The sequence below is a fragment of the Hirundo rustica genome, chromosome 19, assembly GCF_015227805.2.
Source record: "Hirundo rustica isolate bHirRus1 chromosome 19, bHirRus1.pri.v3, whole genome shotgun sequence".
Lineage (NCBI taxonomy): Eukaryota > Metazoa > Chordata > Aves > Passeriformes > Hirundinidae > Hirundo > Hirundo rustica.
This window is the reverse complement of record NC_053468.1, coordinates 6212853-6236185: the sequence shown is the minus strand read 5'-3', so window position 1 is coordinate 6236185 and position 23333 is coordinate 6212853. Positions and strand designations below refer to the sequence as shown.

Here is a 23333-nt window from a genome sequence, read left to right as displayed (position 1 = left end):
TCCTATAAATACTCTCAGTATTTACAGAGTGAGGAGTTTGGTAAGGAACAGATGCTGTAATCCGTCAGTGGGGTTGTGTTTATGGAAGCAGTGGAAGAAATCCATTTTTTTGGATGCTCTGGGTGTCAGGTAGAGGATGTGTGTGTGTGCCTGTGCTTACCTGGGTGCTCTGTTTTCCCTGGCGTGCTCGTGTCTGGCTTTTTTGTGAATGGAAGGTTATTTTGGGGGACCTGCCTTGGTCTCCACCGTCTCCTGCAGTACATCCCTGACTCATTTCTCCTCCCAGGCTGTCCTGTGCCCCCTCCCAGGGGTTTTGGATGGGTATTTGCTGTGGTTTGCTGTCCCTGGAGAGCAGGGAGCCAGGCTGGCATCTCCCAGCTGTGAGCGTGGCACTTTGTGCAGCTCCATGTGGGTGTCCAGTGTGTGCCTCTGCCATCTTTAGTTCTGCAGGAATGGGGGAGTTCTCCTCAAAATGTATTAACAACGCTACTGAATGCCTTCATTTCATGACAAATGTGCATTTTCTGGTTTTGAAGCGTCTGTGACAGGTTGTTCCACAGGATGGAGAGGTTCATGGTTTAACACTTTTTTTTTTTTCCCTCCTTCATCTTTAATAACTAGTCCAAATGTTGATTGCTATAAATGGTGTTATTGTGTATAATTTTACCCTATTAAAAAAAAAAAAAAAAAAAAAAAACTTGATGCTAAACAGCTAGACTTTTAAAATGCTATGCCTCATGTAGGTCAATTTGTGTGTTTGTAACCTGCACTTTTCTTCAGGTGGTATCAGCATGAAGCTCCTAAAATGCCACAGGTGGTCGTAAGCAAAGGGTGTTAAGATTGAGAAAGCACTGACCTGGAGAAGGCTGACAGTAGCTCAGAATTTTGGATCTTGGGATAAAGCCAGGCTGTTCTCTCAAGCCTAAATCTCAACAAGTTAATTTTGGGAAGTTAGGAAGGCAACCAAACCACAAGGAAGCCTCTGAGAGGTCAGGAGCAGATATTTATGGTCTTTCACCTTAACTTTATTGGGGCAGCCCTTCAAAGGGATGTCAGAATTCGGTCTTTTTGGAAGAAGTGTAAGCTGTGTGTTCCTGTAGACCTTTACTGGTTTGAACTGGGACATCCCTGTGAGTTCCTGCTGGGCCAGAGCTGCTGCTGGGGCTGGATGGGTGAGGTTTGCATAGGAAATGTTTCAGGGATTTGCTGGATTGATGGGAAAAGTCCTTGTTTGTGGCATCCTTGGGTGCAGGAGGAAGTTCACACCTCAGTGCCTAGGTCCTGCCTGTGCTCCTGCTCCACCAGCAGTGAGAGCCAGTTTTTCTTTCAGTGGGAAAAGGGATATTTTTTCACGTGGCATCATGTTCCCACCGGGTAAGAAGCTGTGAGTGGCTTTTGAGCCCCACTTCCCTCCATTTGGAAATGCTGTCGTTTTCTCCCCACTATTTCTGTCTCAGTGGAAGTGGTGAAGGAATTGTGTACTTGCCAACAGAGGGCTTCAGAAAACATGATTTGATTACAGCACAGCATTTTATTTTCTTTTTGCTCCAAGCTATGGGGAAGTGATAAGAAAATTCAAACTGTTTTCTTGAACCCTTCCAAGTTATCCATGTAATTATCTTAGTACCCTTGGAAATAATCCCTTCTTATATGAAATCTCTCTCCTTACAGGGTGAATTTATTAAGCAGTACTGGGTTTCTTTGCTGGGGGCTGTTTATTTTGGAGTGGCTGGGCCAGGAGGAAGGGGGAGGAGAAATTCTTCAAACCTTCCCAGCAGGCCCTCAAAATGTGAAAAGAAAGGGAGAAAAGCAAAGGAGGGAGAAGAGATCTCACCAGCAACTGGCAGAGAAACCCAGAGAGGTGGGAGGGAGCCCCCAGAGAGTCGTGGAATGGTTTGGGTTGGAAGGGACCTTTAAAGGGCACCTCCCACTGCCCCAGGCTGTTCCAGTGTCCAGCCTGGCCCTGGACACTCCCAGGGATCCAGGGATTCTCTGGGCACCCTGTGCCAGGGCCTGCCCACCCTCATCATAAAAAAATCTTCTTCCTTAGCACTCAGCTGGACCAGCCCTCTTTTAGTTGAAAACCATCGCCCCTCGTCCCGTCATGCTGCACTTTTCCTTCTCTCCTCCCCGAGGCCATTTTCCGAGCTGGCCCTGAGGGCTCTGGGGAAAGGGCAGCAGGAACTCAGAGGAGGATGCTGATGTTGGGATGAGCGCCTGGGGCTTCTCCTTGTGCTTCCTTTGTCACCTGGGCAGATGAGTGTCAAATGTTGCTCTCAGGGTGTTGGATGTGATCTGCCCTCTCTCTGTCCCTGTCTCCTCTTGTCTCTGGCAGCCCTGTGAAAGTGAAAGTGAGCAGGGCTGTTCTTGCTGCCTTCACTGGTGCCATCCCTTGCTGTCTGGAACCGCTCATCTTCTGAACATCCCTGAAGGGCCTCACTGATGTTCTTGATCTTACAACCTTCTATCTGCAGAGAAACCTCATCTCTGCGCTCCTGGAGCTTTTCCAGGCCTGATACCTGTGCCTGGAGACAGGGGAGGTTGTGCTAGACCTTACAGATGGCTTCTAGGGATGTCATCATTCCTTTCTTTTCATCCTCTCCTTGCTTTTCCTGCCCTTTCAGAAGCCCTGCAGAAGGATGGCCTCATGGCAGGTGCAGATGGAGCCCAGGAGCAGCTTTGCAGGCTGAGATGATTCCCACACTAATAATCCAGGCATTCTGGCTACTCAGGAGCTCTTGGAGCTGGCTGATCTTTTGTCCCTCCCTGGAGATTTCTACAAAAAAGTTGCTTTAAAATGTCCCAAGAGCCCAAATCTTTTGTGTTTCTGTTGTATTGGTGAGATCTCTGGAGCACTTGATCTTCACTGTCTTTATTTACCCTGGGGACATGTTTGGGACAGTACAGTCCCTTCGAAAAACGCTGATTTTTCATTGTCTCATGGGAGGTGAGATGCCCCTCAGCAGGTGGCTCAGCTGGGCTTCTGCACTCCACCCTGCTCTTCAGCCTTTACTTCTGAGCAGATGTGCACCTCAGAGCCCACGAACACGGCCCTGGTGACTTCTAGAAAGAAACATCCAATCATTCCCCGCCTCCTTGTCCTGTTCCTCAGCCTACTGACGGCTCCCAGCAGTGGTGGCCCCAAGGAAAAGGCTTGGCATGAAGCTGAGGTGGATTGAGTGGCTCCCACGCGCTCTGGGCCAGGCAGAAATGTTGTCCCTGTTGTCCCTCACCATGAAAAGGTCGAGCCAGAACTGGAACCATCGAGCTGTGCGGTGGTGAAAGGCCTTTTCACAACGGTGAACCTTCCCGTTGCGGGAAGAGCTTTGGCTCAGATCTCTCTGCCTTGGCATCTTCACAGACCCAAAAAAAGAAGGCAGAGAAAATCATCTTGTGCATCCAGGGCTGAGTCTGCAGCGTTTGGGCCTCGTGCTCCTCATCCTCCAGCTACAGAGCGCAGGGTCAAGGTCGAGTCATCTCCCGTTGGTTCTCCTGGAAGGGGAGCAGCACTTTGGGCAATAACAGCCCTTCCCAGACTTCCTTAAAAGCTAAATGCCAAGTGTTTCAGGAGCCTGAAACTGGGCCTGAGTTTATGTGTAAACCTTGGGAGCTCTGGCATCGGGCAGAGCCGGAGGTAAGACTTGGTTGGCTTGAAAAGGCTCCCGGAGAGCGATGCCAAGAACTCTTGGCACTTTTTTCTTGACGGGGAAGAACAATGATTTCAACTTGGATGCGACTGTCCAGTCATAAACTGGAGTGGCCCAACATGGGGAAAGGTGAAAGAGCTGGAAAAATCAAAGGGTCCATGGCAGACCCAGTTTCCTGCTTCTTCCTTTGGCTTCTGCTCCTGGCCCTGGCACTCTCAGACACTCCTGTTTGTGCTGAGTGAGTCTCCAGCTTTGAGCCTTCGTGCCAAGGCACTCCAAGGTTTACTTATCTTACCATCATCTTCCTTCCAGTCAATAAAATAGACTTCAAACCTTTGAAGTAGTGGCTTTCAGTGCACTTCAGTTGACTTTTCAAAGAGAGCGTGCCACATCACTTCTCGGCTTGTTTTCTTTTTCTTTTCTTTTTATTTTTTTATAGTTATGTAAATCCAGGGAGGCCAGACAGTAAATGGAGGGAGATTAAAAATGTTCCACGAGGCTAATCAGGGTGTGAACTTGCAGAGCATCAGCTAATTTGCCGTAACTGCCCATGCGTGTGCTCCTACCCCCATCCCTTCAGCTACACCGCTCATTTCCTCGGGGCTCTGAGGATCCTCAAGAGCAGTTACCCCGGTGCCGTGGATGTGTAGCAAGTTCCAGCCCATCTCACCCCAAGGTGATTTATTCATCTGTCTGTATCCTCAGTAATCAAGCCACCATCTTATGGAAAGCTTGCCTCTCATTCATTTATGTCTGGCCTTATAACTTCAAACTAAGTTGCTTAGTATGTCTTAATTTTCTCCATCTGTGGAAGCAGATGCTGTTTATTTTGGATGATTTGCCAAGGGAGCCCAGTTGCTGGGGCTTGTTACAGGAGCCAGGGTTGCTGTTGCTCTGTGGCAGCGCTGGGCTCGTGCTCTCAGGGGTCTCCTGCATGTGCCAGGCTCTGCTCCCCACCAGCCTGGGGCTGGGGCTCCAGGACTCTTTCCTTCAATAACCACTCCAAGGATTTAACCTGCAGCTTTGGAACGGCAAGAGACTGACAGGGCTGTCCACAAGGAAAGAAGCGTGAGACTTTTTTCAATCTTTTATTCTCAGTTTGGGTTTTGTTCCTTCTCTTTGTGTCCCACCGCGTGGCCTGCCCGTACGGATCCTTGGTGTTATTTCCAGAAACGTTCATCCCATGGCAGTGTCTTTCATGGCTGTGGATGGGAATTCCCAGAAGAGACGTTTCTTGAGAGCATTTTCTTTGAGCAGAGGCTCTTTCTGAGCAGTCATTCGGTGTTTGGCAAGATGCAGAATTATTAAATGGTTTGGTTTGGAAGGGAACCCTAAGCATCACCAAGTCCAACCCCCTGCCATGGGCAGGGACAACTTCCACTGGACCAGGTTGCTCAGAGCCCCATCCAGCCTGGCTTTGAGCACTTCCAGGGATGGGAATAGTCCAGTCTCAGCTTCTGATTTTCTGTGCATCAGAGAAGGGGAAGCCAGCCCTGTCCGTGCCAAGGTGGCACCAGAGCTCCTGCCAGCGTGTGGCTGCCCAGTCCCTGCACTTCTGCTCTGTTCCTCATAAGGCCATGGCAATGCCAGGCCTGGCCTTTTAAAAGCCACAGCTGGCAGACTTTGAGGATAAGGATCCGTGCTTTAAAACCCACTTTCCCCAGGACTTCACCTTCTTTGTCCCATTACCTTCTGCAGTAGCTCTCCTCTTCGCCGGCCTTTGAGCTCTTTGCACCTCTGAGGGCTCAGGGCGGGGGCTCAGCAGCTCACCGGGAGGACAAAGGCGGATTCCCTTTCCCTGGCTCTCGATGCCAGGGCTGCCCTGCGTGCCTGGCAGAGCCACGCTCCCGCTGGCACCGAGGTGACGAGCCCACGGGTGGCCACGGCCCCTGTGAAAAGACAAAAGTGACGATTGAAAGAAAGCACCACCCAAAACCAGCTGTGGGGAGTGCCACTGACGGGGGGATGAGAGGGGAGCTCCTGTGCTCGGTTGCTGTCAGCGGCAGGCAGGGCTCCAGCCTTCTCTCTTCTCGTGGATGGTTTGTAGGGGGCTGGCCAAGGCCAAGGGACACCTGGGGGAAGGGAGGATGCAGATTCTTTTAAATCTGAGATCTCTGCTTCTTTGGTGACCCTTTTTTTTCTCTTGAATTGAAAAGCTCAGCCCACATAATACAGAAGGCTAAGGGATGATTTAAGAGGGAGATCATTTAACTGGGATGCAGGGCCTGGGTCTCCTGCAGGCTCCAAAGCTCAGCTCTGCAGAGGCTTTTTGGGCAGGGTGGGAGGCAGGGAACTCGTCCTGCCCCAGGGACCTCTCGCTGTGGGGACCCTTGGGCAGGGAACACATCCTGCCCCAGGAACCTCTCGCTGTGGGGACCCTTGGGCAGGGTGGGAGGCAGGGAACTCGTCCTGCCCCAGGGACCTCTCGCTGTGGTGACCCTTAGGCAGGGAACTCGTCCTGCCCCAGGGACCTCTCGCTGTGGGGACCCTTGGGCAGGGTGCTCAGCAGTGCCTTGTGCAGAATTGGGCCCCCCAGCCCATGCCTGGCCAGCAATAGCTTCCCAATTACATCCTAATGCAATTTTTAAAGACAGCCAATTGAATAATTAACCGTAGGGGAGAGCTTTTCTTCTTTCCAAATCCTGTCGACGCAAATATTTTGCATCAGGCCACCCATGTTTTGGAGCGGGCAGGAATTCCCCATTCCTGGAGAAATACTGACCTCCAGTGGGATGTGCCTTTAGCACAACTGCTCCTGCTCGATCCTGGGTCTTTTATTGGGGCTCCAAAACGTAAAAGTGCAGAGAGGGAAGAAATAAATCCATGTGTTGTGCTCAAAGCATGTTCCACCTCTCTTTCCCTGCGGTGAGGCTTGGTCCTTCTGAGTAACGTGGGAAGGGAAATGGCTTTAAACTGAAAGAAGTTTATCCAGTCTAAGTTAAACTGGAAATTGGGAAAATTTCTTCCCTGTGAGGGTGTTGAGGCCGTGGCACAGGGTGCCCAGAGCAGCTGTGGCTGCCCCTGGATCCCTGGAAGTGCCCAAGGCCAGGCTGGATGGGGCTTGGAGCAGCCTGGGCTGGTGGAAGATGTCCCTGCCATGGCAGGGCTGGAATGGGATGGGCTTTAAACCACTCAGTGATTCTATTATATGAACACCATAACTGTCTTTCTTATTGCTTAGGATGCAAAGGACCTTTAAGGTCATCATTACCCCATCACTGCCAAGCCCATCACAAGCCATGTCCCCAAGTGCCACATCTACCAAAAAAAGGGGGATTTGCAGCAGCAAAGGCCCTGGTTCCTGGGAAAGCAGCCTCACTTTGGCCATCGCTTTGAGCCTCCATCACTGCTGCTCTTAGTCCCACCCTGTGGCCAGGGCATCACTCCCCGTGCAAGGACCTCCCTCCACAGCTGGTTTCAGGCTGTGTGGAGAATTTCCCAGCCTGGCAAGGCTGGGAGAGCTGGCACTGAGCTGTGCCCACGCTGCACCCCTTGTCTGAGGGCTCAGAGAGGGCTGGAGCCCTGAGGACAGCCTGCCCTTGCTGCTCCCCAGGCAGCCCCTGCACTTCTTGTTCCCTGGCTGTTGATAAATGAGGTGGTTTTTTTGGTTTTTTTTTTTTGGTTTTTTTTTTTTTTTTTTTTTTTTTTTTTGCCTTCCAGCTATCTGGAATTTAGGGCAATAATTACAACGGGAATTATCAGGGAGGGACTGGCACAGCTGGGACCTGAGCTTTCACCCACCTGGAAATCCAGGCACAGAGGGACAGATTCCTGCATTCCCATGGTGGAGGTGCTGGCAGTGCAAAACACCAGCTCTGGACCTGGAGCTGAGCAGGTTTTCCATCCAGGGAGAGGCCCAGCCAGTGCTGGCAGTGAGGGAGAAAGGTGAAACGAGTGGATTTCTGCTGCAGGACAGTTTGGGGATGGATTTGCCAGTCTGCTTGCCCTGCAGTGCTGGTCCTGCGCCTCTCGCTGTAGCTGCAGCTCTCCGCTGCTTCACATCTGGGCTGGGGTTATGTGAGGGGAACGAGAGGTTTTTGTTTTGCTCCTGGAGCATTCCAGCAGTGCCTGTTGTGGTTTAGGGTGTGGGTTTTACTCTGGGGGGCAGCTGGAAAGAGGGAGCCTTTGTAGAAAATTGGCTGAGCGGGAATTGCCGGGGGCTGCACGGCCCGGCCCCGCGCCTGGGGCAGGAGTGGCCCCACCTGAGCCCCTCCTGGGGGTGTCCCCCACCCTGCTGCAGGCCCCCACTCCACCATCTGCCCTGTGAGTGCCCCTCCCAGCCCCCACAGCCAGGGGAGCCTCCTCCATCACCTTTTGGTTTATCCCCAAGGTAGCTGTGCCTCAGCCCTGGAGGCACCGAGGCAAATGGGGAAAGATCCCATTTAGGAAAACCTCCCTCCCCTGGGCCTTTGCAGACGCATGTTCCTATTTCTTAGGCTTTGTTGTTCTCTTGGTGTGTTAAGTTTGTCACCCTGCACCCGTGCCAGAATGTTCTTCCTTCCCTCGGAGCCCACTGGGTTATTTTTGCTGCAGTGCCACCCCCTGTGACCCCATCAGTCCCCCCAGGTCCTGGCCACCCCTCTGCACCGCTTTTCCCCATCCCTGTTGGACCCTGACCTCAAGACCACCCCATCTGTCTGGTGTATAACCCTGGAGCCTTGGCCCCATTTCTGGCTCTCGTTCCTGGAGCACGTTCAAGGCTCTACCTGTGAACGTTGTCTCTATCATCAGCCCTTTATCAGCGGAGTGCACGGGGCCCCGAGGCGCGGGTCGCTCTCAGGGACACGCTGTAGCACGATGCTCCAACCTTTCCCCTGCAGACCAGACCTGGGGATCAGCTCATGGCCTCAGCATCCCTCATCCCTCCCCAGCTGGCCTGCCTCTGCCCGGCCAGGATGCTGCCAGGTGCCCTTGGGGCACCAAAAATACCTGCCTGATGCCTTTGAAGCAGCTGTGCCAGCGCTGGCAGCTGCCCCTGGCTCTGGGACGTGGCACTTGCTCCTTCCCAGGGGCCGTGCCCACCCTGGGGCATCCCCAGGGAGGGCTGGGGATCGCTGCTGCGCTCCCTCCTGCTGCCCCCAGGCATCAGAGAGAAGAGGGCTGCTGCTCTGAGCTGGCTCTGGCGCTGCGGGTGGGGGTTCCTGAGCTCTCTGGCGCAGTTTGGGGCGCTGGTGCCAGCCCTGGCTCTGTTTTGCAGTGCGCTGTGCCGAGCTGCAGCTGCAGCTGACGGAGGCCGTGTCCACCCTGGCTGGGCAGAAGGAGCTCGTGGCCAAGCTGGAGCACGACCTCAGCACCATCCAAGCCCTGTCTGCTGTGCACCGCCCAGACGCTGAGGTACCCCCTGCGCACGGCCCCGGGGCTGCCTCTCGCAGAGCTGGGGAGTGTTCACCTCCTTTCCTATTTATTTTTTTTATTATTATTATTTCCCTCCTTTTCTCTCTTTCTGACGGCTCACCCAGCAGAGATTTGCACGGTGCAATGGGGAGGGGGTGCTGCCTCTGCCATCCAGGCCAGAGGCTGGGGTTTGAGCGCCAACCTTCCCAGCTGGCTCAGCCCTGATCCTTGCAGGGTGCCTGTCCAGCAGCCACGAGGCTGCAGCTGCCAAGGCAGCGGCAGGATCCAGGAGGGGTTGCTTTGCCCAGGCACCTTTGGGTGGGTGGGAAATGTTTAACCCTTTCTGCTTGTGCTGCCCAGGGTGCGGCCGCCCCCGGCCTGGAGAAGATCCCTGAGCCCATCAAGGAGGCCACGGCGCTGTTTTACGGTGAGAGGAGGGAGCCAAGCTGGGCTGGGACACCCCAGCTGTGAGCTGGCAGCGTGAGGATGCTCCTGAGCCATCACCTGCTCAGTGTGTCTCTCACTGGGACGGTTTTCCAGGCTCTGCCCATCTTTAGGCTCCTGCCAAGGGGTGCAGCAGGTGTGTGCCAGGCTGGCTCTGTGCTGAGCTCCTGAGCCCAGGCTGAACCAAACACCCTGAGCTCTGTGCTCTGCCTCCTGCTCTTCCCACGCCAAACCCCTCCAGAGCCAGCGGGAGAAACATTTCCTGTACATCAGCCCCTGCGCTGAGGTCTGCAGGAGAAAATGAATCAAAAAAAAGCAAACAAACAAACAAAAACCTCCTTGCTCCTCCAGGGGAAAAAAAAAAAAATTCCTTTTTTTTCCCTCTTTTTCCTTGGGTTTTTTTTTTTTTTTTCTTTCCTGTTTGTTTTGCAAGGTTTTGGAAACACAAGGTAAACAATATCACAGCAACAGTTCCCACCAAGCTAAACAACCTGCAGCCACCCATCCTGCTCTGTGAATAACTGCTCTGTGCAGCTGGTTGAGTCATGGCCTTGGGGACACATTTCTCCTTGGCCCCGAATGCCACTGCCAGGAAGGAAGAGCAGGGAGGGATGGGCACGGCCCCCCCAGGCACCCACAGAGCCCCGTCAGGGGGGACAGTGCATGTGGGGCACCCAAAAAATGGGCATGGCAGGGTGGGGGTTGAGGGGTTGGGGTGGGGGAGAGATGATTGTGGCTCTGGGGCTTTGTTTTAATGCTGCTGCAGGAGCCAGAGGGGAGAAGCTGGCAGGGATGGGGAGGGTTGGGGTCAGGGAAAGGCAGCCATGGGTTGCACCGAATAACGCAATTGGTTTTACCTGTCCACTTTGAGGATGAGTCCTCAAAAATGAAAAAAAAAAAAAAAAAAAATAGTTGTGCGTGTTGCAATAACTGTGCCCGGGGGTTGATTTGGGTCCCGCAGCAGGAGGACCTCGAGCACGCCCCTGGGGTGGACGGTGGGCATCTACCGGGTCATCTCTCACGCCAAACCTCGTCCGCAGGTCACCCTCCATCCCCTGGCACCCCGTTCCCTGAGGGCCAGGTGGACTCGCTCCTCTCCATCATCTCTAGCCAGAGGGAACGCTTCCGGGCCAAGAACCAGGAGCTGGAGGGGGTGAGTGTGCCGGGGAGGGGCTGCAGGACCCCGGCCTGCGCTGGCTGCTCTGTGACCTGCGGGGAGTTCTGTACCAACCGCTGCAGGCAAAAGGAAAATACATCCAGCTGTGAGCAGGAGCAAAGCCTGACCGTGCTGCTCCGGCTCAAGGACAAGCCCTGAGTCCCTGTGCTCGGCCTCCTGGCACGGAGTGGGGGGTGCCATGGAAGAAGCATGTAGAGAAGACATTTTGGGGGGACAAATTGATGTGGAGCTCAAAATAACCTTCTCAAAGCTGTCCTGATGCCTTGGGGAGGCTGAGCTGGAACAGAGACTGGACAGAGCTGGAGAATAAAGCAGAGATTTATTGAAAGGTCTTTAGGGTACAGCTTGGGCAGGACAGGGCCTGGCCAGGGCTGCACCCAAGGTGGACACAAAATGGGCACAAAATGGGCACAAAATGGGCACAAAATGGGCACAAAATGCCTGACTGGTCATGAGATCTTACATTTTTATAAGTTTTGGTCCATTTGCATTTTGGGGTTTAACTGTCCAATTCCAGCTCCAGGCTGTGAGCTCCCATCCTTCCTGTTCCTCCCTCCAGCCACCCTTGTTTGTGCTTTTGGGGCTGAAAGCTGTCCTTGGAGTGCAGCAGGAACAGGATTTGTTTTGTGTCGCTGCTGTGTGCAGAGAGCTGAGTGACCCTGAGTGTGAGCTCAGAGCTGCACCCTGGGCAGCGCAGAGGCTGGAAAACTGGAAAAATAAAACTTAAGGCATCAGTCCAGTTGTGTCTGCACCTCCTGTGGGAGCCACGTCCCGTCCCAAAGCCCCCTCAGCCACCAGGAGGGATGGGTTTCTCAGTGGGTCAGCACTGGGAGCCTCCTTCTGCCACACCTGGGACAGTTTTAATTAGGGGGCAGTTTGAGTTCAAAGCCAGGGGGGTTTAATTGCTGAGGAGGGACTGATCCCCCCCTGGCTGGATCCCACAGGAGAACCGGATGCTGCAGCACACGGTGCACGCCCTGCAGAGCGAGCTGGACAACCTGAGAGCCGACAACATCAAGCTCTACGAGAAGATCAAGTTCCTGCAGAGCTACCCTGGCCGGGTGAGTGTCCCCCTGTCCGTCTGTCTGTCCGTCCTCGGGCTGGGCTCGCACAGACCCACCCCAGGCACTGATATTGCACGTTTCCAGTGCAGCTTGCATTGGAAGCTGGAGCTAACTGGGGTGGGTGGGAAGGGAGCAGGGCTGTGTCCAGAGGGGCCAGGAAGGCAGTTTAGAGCTGTGCTGAGGGGTCTTGGACACCTTCGAAGCCAGAAGCCCAAATTTCCTCCCTCCCGGAGCTGCCACACCCCCTCTGATGCTCACTGCTGGCAGTGCGCTGCTCCAACAGGCAGATGTGGGTATTTCTGCCTGACCAGGCTGCCAGAGGTTAAATTGGGACCTCCTGCAAGAAACCCCTGCAGCAGAGCCTGGAAAATAATTCATCCTGTCCCACTTGTGCTCATTCCTGAGCTGCTCGTATCCAGCAGAGAGAGCTGCTCCCTGAGCAGCCAGAGGACACACAAAAGAGCAGAAGCCAGCCCAAAATCACCCCAGTAATGCCAGGAGAGGGCTGGGAACCTGCTCTGCTCCTGCTGTGTCCCTCGGGAGGCTCATCCCTGGGTTTGCAGGAGGCTCAGGCTGCTGCCTGGGAGCTTTCCCACTGCGGGCACTTCCCTGGCCAGAGCCAGGCTCTCCTGACCCCGGGCTTTCCTTAGACGTGCAGAAGTGCCACTCACAGAGGGGACAGCCATTCCCTGCCGTGCTCCCCGCTGGCTGCTGCCTTTCCCTGCTGCCTGGATCCAGGCTGTTTTATCGAGGGATATTTTAATAGCATTTGGAGGTGGGAAACTCCTCGAGCTGCGAGGGACCTTATTTGGTTCTTTCCTTTATGTCTCCCTGATGACGCCAGGTCGTCCCCTCTGACATTTTTCCCGTTTCTCCTGCGGAATATCATCTCCGTGTTTATCCCCCTCCACAAGGCAACCCCTGAATGCCATTGCTGTGAGCTAAAGAGCAAAACCTTCCACGGCAGCAGCAGCAGCAGCAGCGCAGGGGATTGCATAATTCACCCCCTAAATGGGGCATGTGACACCTTAAAAATACCCACCAGGGATCACTGCAGCAGGCCGGGCTGCGGCCAGCTCCTGGCCCCTAAATCGGGCTCTGCTCTCATCCCAGTGACCCCAGCGGGTGCCAGGGCAGGGTTACTAAAGGTTTACACAGAGGTGTAACAAACCAGCCACGGGGCAACCCTCTGCACGTAGGAACAGGTCCAGCAAGCCTCGGGGAGTGTCGGCATTGCCGAGCCGGCGCGGTGCTGGGACGGGGAATTCAGGAGCCAGGAGCCAGGGCTTGCAGCAGGCTGTGCCCAGGGCTGGTGGCAGCCTGTGCTGCTCCCAGGCTGGATTTGGGCAGGAACGGTGTGGAATCTGCAGCTCCTGCAGAGGTGGAGGAAGAGGAGGCTGCTCGAGCATCCTCGGGGCTCGCTGCAGCCCAGGCTGTGCCAGGGGGATTTCTGCCCCAGAAGTGTAAAATCCAGCCCGTCTGAACCCACCCAGATCTTTCACTTCCTTCAGGGGGTTGTGAATTCCCCATCCCTGCAAGAGCTCGAGGCCCTGCTGGGAAAAGCCTTGATCGGCCAGGTCTGTCGGGAGGTGTCCCTGCCCATGGCAGCAGGGGTTGGGACCAAATTTCTAGTTAAAATAGTTAAAATCCCTTCCACCTCCTCAAGATTCTGACTCCCTGACTCTATGGCTTAGGCCAGGAAGGATTTTACTGGAGCTTGTGGTAAAGCCCTGGTTATGCTGAGGCTTTTCAGTTGATTTGGATGAAATTTTACCTGCAAGTGAAATACTTCTGAACACGTAATATGGCTCATTTTCCTTCATTTTCCTTGCCCTTTTCCCAGCTTATAACAGCTCTGTTTGAACAATTATTTCCTCCTCCTAAGCCGCTGTCTCCCTCCCACCTGGCCCAGCAGCAGAGGAATTCAGGGTGGGATTTGCAGTAGCCCAGGTGAGCGCTGTGAGGATGACACAGGTGACAATTATTCCATGGAAAAGGCCAAAAGCAGGGAGAAACAGGGAATCCCCATGGCAGAATCTCCTGATGTAACAACCCAAGGTCCTTTCCAACCCAAACCATTCCATCATTTTAAGAAGGAAGGACTTTGTTCAACAGCTCCTGTTGCGCTTCTCCTTTCTGAAGGGGACGGATGCTGTCAGCTCTGGGCTGTGCTGCTCCATCCTTTGGGGGTCATTTCTCCCAAATGGAGGAGCTCGGGGTTCTGTCCTGGTGCTGGGTGTCCCTGCTGGCTCTCACCCCGCCTTTGCTCCCCCAGGGCAGCAGCAGGGATGACACGGAGCAGCGCTACTCCTCCCAGTACGAGGAACGCCTGGACCCCTTCTCCTCCTTCAGCAGGAAGGTACAAAAAGCTCCCCCAGCACCCTCCCTCTGCATCAGCCCCTCTGTCTGCTCCGGGATCACACCCCAGATGAAATCCAGGGACCTCTGACAGAGTGAAACGCACCCAAACGTCCTTTGTTCTCAGAACCAAAAAGTAAATAAAAGCCACTGTGCCCGGGTGATGGCTGGGGGTGGGGGGGGGCAAATAGGAGCATCCTGGGGCACAGCGTTCCTTTCCTGACCTGCAAACCCCAAATCAGCCCTCTGAGCCTCCAAATCTTGTCTGGTTTCCTTGCAGGAACGCCAGAGGAAGTACCTGAGCCTCAGTCCCTGGGATAAAGCCACGCTGGGCATGGTGAGTGGCTGCGCTGCCAGCACTGGTGGGAGCTCAGAGGTTTTTATCCCAGGTTTTTACCCTGAAAGGGAACGGGGCTCCTGGGCAGTGGGAAGGCCCCAGCCCCGCTGTCCCGGGCAGGGCTGCAGAGCACACTGGGCCATGCTGGAATTTGGGTTAGGAGCAATTCCCTTCCCTGCCCTGCTGCCCAGGGCAGTGGTGGCATCGCCACCCCCAGAGGTGTGGACGTGGAGGCGGCACTCGGGGACGGGGTTTAGTGGTGGGCTTGGCAGCGCTGGGGCAGTGGTTGGGCTCGAGGAGTCTTGAGGTCTTTGCCAACATACACAGTTCTGATTCTACTGCAGGATTCCAAGCACCTCTGGTGTGTAACGTGGCGTGGGGCTCAGGGCTGCACCCCCAGCCAGGGGCAAAGCCTCCTGCATAGGAGACCCCCCAAGAGAGCCCCTGCACCCCACACGTCGGGGGAGGAGGAGTGTGAGGGGCTGCAGAGGGTCCAAGGGGAGATCTCTGCCCCGCACATCCTCGGGCACTCACTTCTCGTTGCATTCCCCATAAAAACCCCTTCCCAAGCCCTGATCCTTCCTGCTCTGGCTCTCCCAAAAAAAAGCATCAGGGAATATCCTGGGGAAGCTGTGGTGTGTGCAGCAGCAGAGACCAGGAGGTGGCTGCTGGCACTGCAAGCTTGAGCTGCCATCTCTCAGGGTGTAACTTTGTGAGCTAAAAACGTGGTTATTGAGGAAATCTGACTGGAATTTGTGGCATTAGCAGCCGGCTCAGGATGGGGTTTTGGCCGAGTTAACCCCCAGCTCTCCAGCACAGGGAAGGTGAAGGTGGGGCCGCGGCAGCCCCAGAACACAGAGATATCCTGTCATAAAGGCAGAGCTGTCATTTGCATAAAAACCAAGCAAATGCCAACATGAATATGGATCGTGTGCCGTGCCAGCACCACGGAGGATTAATGAAAGGCATTCACAAAAAAAATAAACCAAAAAACTGACTTAGGGGAGTTATTCCTTGGGCATATTTAAGAACATAATCTTGTTTGTTCCAGCAGCCTCCGCCGTGGCCGTGAATAGCAAAGACGATTTGAGCCCGGAATGGGTTTGGTGGGAGATCTGTGGGTTTTAATGCCAGCTTTGGAAAGCCTGCGTGGTGTTTGGGGAATGTGCTCGTGTCCATAATGAGTCCCCGGGTTACAGCAGGAATAAAGAGCGGCTGTGAAGGAAGGCAGGAGCCGTCCTTTGCAAGCCACTCCTCTGCTGATTTTCGTGTTTTTGAAGGGATGGACACGAAGGTTTTCCCGCTGGGATGTGCCAAAAGGGCTCAGGCATCGTCAGGGTCTGGCTGTGGCTCAGTGGCCTCTCCAAAATGAGGGGTGGAGGGCGATTCATCCCCACCCCACGGGTTTCCAGCCCGCAGTGAGCTCAGCCAGCCCTGTGGGGTGGCAGGGGATGCGCAGGGATGGAGAGCAAACCTTTCAGGACAGACCCTGCAGAGCCAGAGCGAGGGGACAGCAGGGCCCGGCTCTGGGAACACCAGGAGCAGCTTCCGGGAACGCCAACGCAGCCTTGGCTCCAGTGCCCCGCTCAGGAGGCGGCGAGGGGACGCTGCAAATCGCAGAGTTGTTTGAGCTGATGAATTAAAAATGTGCAAGGCTTAATTACAGCCGGGGTTTCTCTGCAGAGCAGGCGGCGAGGCAGGGCTGGCACAGCAGGGGCAGGGAGAGCCGCTGGGGAGAGCTGGGCTAAAGCAACTCAGAATAAACCCCCAGGAGAGCTTTCAGTGGGGGAAAGCCCACGCTTGGCAGCCCTGAATCCACCTGGGTTTGGGCAAATTTGGGCCGAGAGCGTAGGTATTTGTGCAGCCACTTTGGAGGAGCATCACGGCTCGGAGGTGGGCACAGGTGAGTGGCGAACACCTCCTGACTGCAGGTTTGCGTAGGGCCTGGCAGGAACAGGCTCCCTGGCCTGCCCAGGATCTCTCCAAGCCTGTTTGAGGAGAGCTGGTTTCCAGTGACCCAGGTTAAAATGGGATTTTCCGTCCCGTTCTTCCGCAGGGGCGGCTCATCCTGTCCAACAAGACCGCCCGGACCGTGGCCTTCTTCTACACCCTGTTCCTGCACTGCCTCGTCTTCCTGGTGAGTGTGTGGGCCTCAGGGGGTGGGCACAGCCAAAAAACATCCGCTCTCATCCCCTCCAGGGGGAATTTGGGCTGTTTGAAGATGTTGCACCTGCTGCGTCAGTGGCTCTGGAGGCACGGCGGGGCCGGGAGGGTGGGACATGGACGTGCCAAGGAACATCCCCTGGGCTTCACAGGGTGGGAACCCCAACCTGGGGTTATGTTCTTAAATCCCCCAAGGGCAGGAGCTGGAAGCTGCCTGTGTGTTCGTGTTGTCCCTGGGATCAGCCACGGGCCCGTGCCGGGAGCTCACACAGAGTTCAGTGTGCTCCCAAGCAAGATCTCCGCTCAGTGGGGAGCAAAATTTTGTTAAATTGTTATGAATCTAATACCATAAGTGATTTTAGGAATAAAATACATGGTCTCTGAGCCCATGCTCCCTGGTTCTAGACCGTGTGGATCCCATTGCTGGGTGCATCCTTAACCCCCTGCTCAGTGAGTTCACTTTTTGTTGCCTCTCCAGGGATGAGCTCTGGCTCTCCCCGTGTTCCTGACGTGCCCCGTGGCTCTGTTCCTTCTCTAGTTTTCAAGTTTCCCCAACTCCACATCAGGGTTGAAAGTAGAGAGGCAGAGGTTTGGGAGGAATGGAGGTTTCAACCAGCCCAAATCTCCTGGGAGTTTGTCACGGTGCAAACTCCTCCTGTATCCTTGCACGGTTTCTGGGAGTTTATTTGTCATTTCAGAGAGGAAAAAAAAAAAAAAAAAAAAAAAAAAAGCCAAACAAATCATCAATAATTAAGTGAGGAAACGAGATGAAAGCCAAATCAGAACAATATTTCTGTCTTGCTCTCAAAGTTATTTTGGTGAGGAAAGGAGCGAAGGAAATAAAAAGTTAAACATCATTAAACTTTAAAGCTCTAACCCAAAAAAAAAAAAAAAGGGGTGGGGGGGGGAAATTCATAAATATTACATGGCTGGAATGATCTTACATCATCTCGACACAAAAGAGCCTGAAATCCAGCACCCAGCACTGCCTGGATGAGCCCTGTGTGCCACAGCCCCTGCTCCTCCGTCCCCACGGAGGGAGTGACACCTCTGCCACTGATCCTGGCACACCCCAGTGAACCCTGATTTGGAGCCTGCTGGCGGCTCTTGGTGTGGTTAGGGTGATTCCCTGGTGATAAAAGCCTACAAATCCCCAAGGCTTGAAGGAATCAGTCAGGGATGGGAGGGCTTCTCCCTCTTCCCAAGCCCCTGCACTGCCTCCTCAGGCCCCGGCCCCGCAATGAAGACACACGGAGGCACGAAGGTGAGAAGGAGCCAAGCCAAGCACTGACCTTCCTTAAGCCTGTTCCAAAAATACATCTCCATCCATGGGCAGCCCTGAGCCTCGTCCCAAACCACCACGGCCACAGCAGCGCTGTCCCAGTAAAAATAACCCACTGGGAAAGGTCACCCTGCCCATCCTGAGGGCACCGCCAAGCACACCGGGCTCCCCCACGCTGGGGATCACAGAACCACGGTGTGGGTGGGAAGGGACCTCAAAGATTCTCCAGTGCCACCCCTGCCATGGCAGGGACACCTTCCACTGTCCCAGGCTGCTCCCAGCCCTGCCTGGCACTGCCAGGGATCCAGGGGCAGCCACAGCTGCTCTGGGCGCCCTGTGCCAGGGCTGCCCACCCTCCAGGGAAGAACTTCTCCCTGGTATCAGGTCCAAACCTCCTCTCTATCAGTGTGAAGCCACTCCTCTGGCCTGTCGCTCCTTGCCCTCGTCACAAGCCCCTCTCCAGGGTGGGATGGCAGGGCCAGGCTGGCACAGGTGAGGAGGGGCTGGGATGGAGGTGGGAGCAGAGCTGATCCCGTTCTTCCCTTGCAGGTGCTCTACAAAACGGCCTGGAGCGAGAGCGTGGGACGGGACTGCGCCGCCTTCTGCGCTAAGAAGTGAGTGAGGACGGGCTGCGCCAGCCCGGCCTCAGGGCTTGTTCGGTGGGCAGGGTTCGGTGGTCTGCAGATTTTTTGGGCACCCCAGTGCTGGAAACAAAGCCAGTTAATTGGGCTTTAAACCCAGTGAGGGAGGAGTGGGAGAAAAGTTCACGGAACAGGACAACAGCTTGTGTTCGGTTGGGTTTTCCAAACCCTTTCCTGAGGGCAGCCCTTGCCCTGGAGGAATTCTGATAAAGGCAAAGGTGATCCTGGAGACCTGGGATCTGCTCTGCTCCAGCTCCCTGCTGCCTGAGGCTGGAGCAGAGCACGGTGCTTATCCCCGAGGAACAACCCCTTGGAGTCTGCTGGGCTCGCTGCAGGTGAACTAACGTGGCTCTGCCCTCTCCCCAGGTACGCTGACCACCTCCACGAGTTCCACAGGAACGGGGACGTGGGCGACATGTGGCAGTGACAGCTGGACACGGCCCCGCCGGCCCCTCCTGTCCCTGCTTTGCTTTCTGCTTTCTGCTTTGTAGGATGAAGGCAATGATCCCCCCCCTACTCCCACCCTTGAAATCAAAAGCCTCAGCGAAAAGAGAATCATTTCCCAGCCCTGGAAGGGCTGCAGCAGTTCCTGTGCTTTCCTGATGTCTCAGAGAGCTCAGTCTTTACCAAAACACGTGGAAAATGAAAGATCAGAGGTACCCCTCCTCCCAGATCCACATCTCCCTCCCATCCTCTTTGAAATCCTGGATGGGCTAAATCCAGCCAGGAACGGGGAGGAAAAGCAACCTCCTGGACTTGCGTTTTCAGGTGTTGTGCTGTTTGAAAATTCCTATTTTGCTGCAGCTCTGGGCATCTCGTGCCCGTGCTGCTGGGCACTGGCAGATGCCCTTCTCGAGCTGGAGCCCTCAGTTTGGGAATAGTGAGGAACAGTTAGGACTTACAGGGCATGAAGGGAGGTGCTGCTGGTCAGGCCTGACCTCACAGGGATGCTCCAGGCTCTCCTTGCTGAGATGTTTCTGCCCCTTAGGAAACCACGAGTCAAATCAAGCAATTGCTGGTGATTGGTTTTGCTGGGCCGTGATCACTGGGCCGCTAATTTGGGTTGATTTGGGGAGACAGGGGGTGATAGGAGATGCTCCAATTAAAAACAGCAGCTCCCAGCAACTCCCCCCCACTTCCTGCTGTGACCACATGGTGAGGGGAGGAATTAGCTTGTTAACGTGGTCCTCAATTAAAATTCCCCTCCGCAGACAGGAGAATAGCATTGCTCCCAATTAATATTTCATTGCAGGCTCACCTCCATTCCCGTTCCCGTTGCTGGGAAGCCGGGGCCTCTAACGGAGCGTGCAGGCAGGGAAAGGCCTCACATCTGCCACGGGCAGCCAGGGTTTATTTATAGGAGCTGTGGCCCACGGCAAAATGCAAAATAGTCATAAATTGAAGGGAAGGATAAACCCCGAGGGACCAACCCGCACCTGTCCCGCTCAGCAGGGGGAAAACCGAGCCCAAACGGAAGGGAAGCACCCCGGGATGCAGGGAGGGGGTGATGCTGCCATGGCTGGAGCCCTCTGCATAAACTTCAGGTCTGGGGGAGATGAGCTTTGGCTGCCTGAAATCAGTAGATGGGAAACACGATCCCGGGAAGGGTGGGCTGCTCTTGGAGGCTTTGTTGGGAAGGTTAAATTTGCTTTTTTTAGCAGCTGGATGTGGTGTCTTGGAATTGCAAAACTTCTGCAGCTATTCACACTTGTACTCCTCATAAATGACTTAAAATAGATGTCGAGTCCTGTCGGACAAGCAATAAAATAAACTTAGCCGTGCATTGACTGGGTGGCTTTTGTGCTCTGCTTCCTTTTTTTTTTTTTTTTTTTTTTTCTTCCTTTGGACTTTTGATATTAAACAACTGAGAAATGTCCTGCTCGAGTCCAAGGGCAGAGTGTGCAGCTAATTTTAGCAACCCATTACAGCAGCTAAAGGCAGTGATGTCTCGCAGCGCCGGGGAGGGCAGGACCTCTGTCCCCATGTGCTGGAGCCAGCTGCCATCAACACCAGCATCCCACGGGCCGGAGAAAGGCTCTGGGGATGGAGGCACCACGGGAATTCAGCCCGGGCAGCTCCAGGTCCTGAGGTATTCTGGATATCCCCTGGAGTCTGTTGGCAAAGGCGCTCCAGCTGCACGGTGTAAATTTGGCGAGCTGCTCACGATCCCCCCTCTCCCTCAGGCTCCTTTTTCCTTGCTTTTCCAGCCCTGGGAGAGCCCCAGCCTGGCAGAGCTGGGCTGCTCTGGGTTTTAGGCACGGCTTCCTTTGGCCAAGCCCAGCAGAGTGAGGGGGTCTGGGGACAGCCAGGAGCTGTTCCCCCCCACCAGGAGGGACCAGAGGTTTTCCAGCCCCCCCGGGATATCTGGGTCTTGCCAGTCCCCTGGAGCCGCTGAATTTCATCCCTCAGGCAGAGCCGTCACCTCCTTCCATCCAAAATAAAAACAAGCTCGCTGATTAGTCCCAAAACCCCTGCCGGGGAGGGCAGGCATCAGTCGTGGGCTGTTGTTTTCCCTCCTGATCTCCCGGCCGTGCAGCTCCCAGCAGCATCCCCTGCCATGGCACAGCGCTGCCCGCCCAGCTCGCCTCGGCTGCCTCATCCCAGCCCTGGTGACCTCGCAGCAGCCCGGCGATGTCCGGGCTCCCCGGAGCGCGGCTCCGGCTGCCAAGCCGTGTTTGGGGAGGCAGGGAAAGCCTCAGCCGGGGAGGGCTCTCGGGTCACTGCCCGGAGCCTCAGCCAAGTTTTCAGAGCTGCGCCGGAGGTGCTGGGCTCCAGGGGATGCCGGTGATTCCGGGCAGAGCGGAGCGTGCCGGGGACAGCGGGATGGTCCTGCTCAGGACAAAACAAAATCCTGCAGGTTTTGGTGCCTCGGGAGATGCCCCGCACGTGAGGGGTGTCCTGGCACAGGGAGGTGGCTCCTCCAGCCCCCAACACCGCCCGGCAGCCCCAGCCAAGCTTGGAAGTACTGGCGTCAATTAAACTGCATCAATTAAAGCCCGCAGGAGCCGCAGATTCGGGCAAGGGCTCCAAAGCAGCTCACCCTGTGCAGCACTGTCCTTGTTGTCCTGTGTGGGATGTAGGGCACAGCCAATTCCTCATTCCCAACCGGATCCAGCACTGGGGTGTCACTGGCTGTGCTGGGTTTTGGGGACACACTCAGTTCTCCTTACAGAATTCAGCCCTGAGCCCCAGCAACACCCTAAACCCCATTTTCAGCCAGGCTCAGAGCACAGCCCCAAAGCACCCCACAATCTGTCCCTCTCTTGGAGGCAGGGGGAGAAAATGGGAATGGATTTTTTTACTAATTTGATTACTATTTTTTTTTTTTTTTTTTTTACTAATTTGATTCGAAAACCCTTTTTATTCCTGAGCGATTCAAAAGAAAAGGATTTCAGCGACCCCTTGCTCTCCCTTGCTGTTATAAATTTAATTATGGGAAACAATTTTAATTAGTATCGACAGATATTCAGGAAAATAATTATGGGCAAACCCGTGCTTCTTATATCTGTTTAACCTGCAAATCTCCCAGCCCATCTCAGAGACCCAGGCTGAATTTCGGGGGTTTATCTGCTAATAAAAGGCTCCTGGGGAAGCTGGGCCGGCTAACCAGATAACAGGCTGCTCACATCTGGGTCACAAGTTCAGTTTTTGCCGTGGGCAAAGGAGACAAGAGAGAAATCACTGCCGGGATGTGGCCAATCTGTCGTGATCTGGGGCTGGCAGCCCATCGGGCAGGGCTGAGGGGGGCTGATCCCACTCCAGGATTCAGGATGCTGAAGTGCCCTGGCAGCTCCAGAAGGAGCACAGTGTGCGCAGAGCAAACCTCAGCAGCGATTATTTCAGTGCTAAAAAAAAAAAAAAAAAGAAAGAAAGAAAAAGAAAAAGAAAAAGAAAAAGAAAAAGAAAAAGAAAAAGCGATTTCCTAAAGGTTTCCGTGCGGGCGCCTCATCCTTGCTGGCAGCGGGGCTCCGGAGCCGCTCTCACACGAGCAGGCTCCGAGTTTGCGGGTGGAAAAGGGAGATCGACGTCTCCCAGCGAGGCTCGGGCCGGCAGGAAAAGGAGCTCCAAACACAGACACGGGCAGAGCCAGCGCCGGCAGGAACGCGCCGCCAGCCCGGGTTGTTCCGAGTTCAGGGCGTCCCCACGAATGCGGTGGATAAACAGAGCGTGGGGCAGGGTCAGTACACGGACACACGCAGGAGGAAGGGGGGGGGTGAGATAGAAGCGGTTTGGGCATCTCCATAAACGGGTGGACACGGCCCCGGTGGAGGAAAAGGAGGTGATACAAAAAGGGTTTGGATATCTGGCAGCAGGAACCTGGCCAGGCCGGCCACAGGTACTTATTTTTGGAAATGTGGCTCTAATTATCCTCTACAAGCAGGCAGGGGAATGGTGCTGCTGCATCTCCACCGCTGGATGCCTTTAAATCATGGCTGAACATCTGTCTCGAAGACATGCTCCAGTTCAGGCAGGAATTCCAGGCAGGCAGCAGGAATTATCACCCAAGGGTGAGCACCGCTGTGACCCACCGGCCATCGTCCCCCTCCTTTCTTCCCTGATAAAACGGAGCAGACAGAGCTGCTGGGCCTGGATGGGCTGTGTTACAGAGCACAGCAGGGTCTGGGCGCTGGGAAATCCCTTTGGGTGCTGTTCCTGATGCTGGGACACCAGGCAGCAGAGGGATGCGGGGGCACGTGGGACTCACAGCGGGGTCATCCCAGCCACGGGCTGGCCCCATCCCCTGCTGCAGCAGAGCTGGGCACCTCTGCCACCAGCTCTGACAACCCGTGAGCCCCCCAGCCTGCTCCAAGTGGGATTCTGGGCGCAATCCCTCTCCCCAGCGGGCGAAAGAGGCTCCCGGTGCCGGTAATCAGCGTTTTATTGCT

The 23333-nt window shown here is 54.9% G+C and overlaps 1 protein-coding gene across 1 annotated transcript in view; it reads left to right on the top strand.

The window, feature by feature from the left end:
* Positions 1-20235, top strand: part of CUX1 (cut like homeobox 1) — a 267048-nt gene extending 246813 nt beyond the window's left edge. The window contains exons 15-23 of the mRNA XM_040082722.2: positions 8845-8981; positions 9342-9408; positions 10466-10578; positions 11547-11663; positions 13942-14025; positions 14305-14361; positions 16418-16498; positions 18356-18420; positions 18814-20235. Coding sequence (XP_039938656.1) covers positions 8845-8981; positions 9342-9408; positions 10466-10578; positions 11547-11663; positions 13942-14025; positions 14305-14361; positions 16418-16498; positions 18356-18420; positions 18814-18874 — 782 coding nt within the window. The 3' untranslated portion in view covers positions 18875-20235. The remainder of the gene's footprint in view (positions 1-8844; positions 8982-9341; positions 9409-10465; positions 10579-11546; positions 11664-13941; positions 14026-14304; positions 14362-16417; positions 16499-18355; positions 18421-18813) is intronic.
* Positions 20236-23333: the final 3098 nt, after the last annotated feature.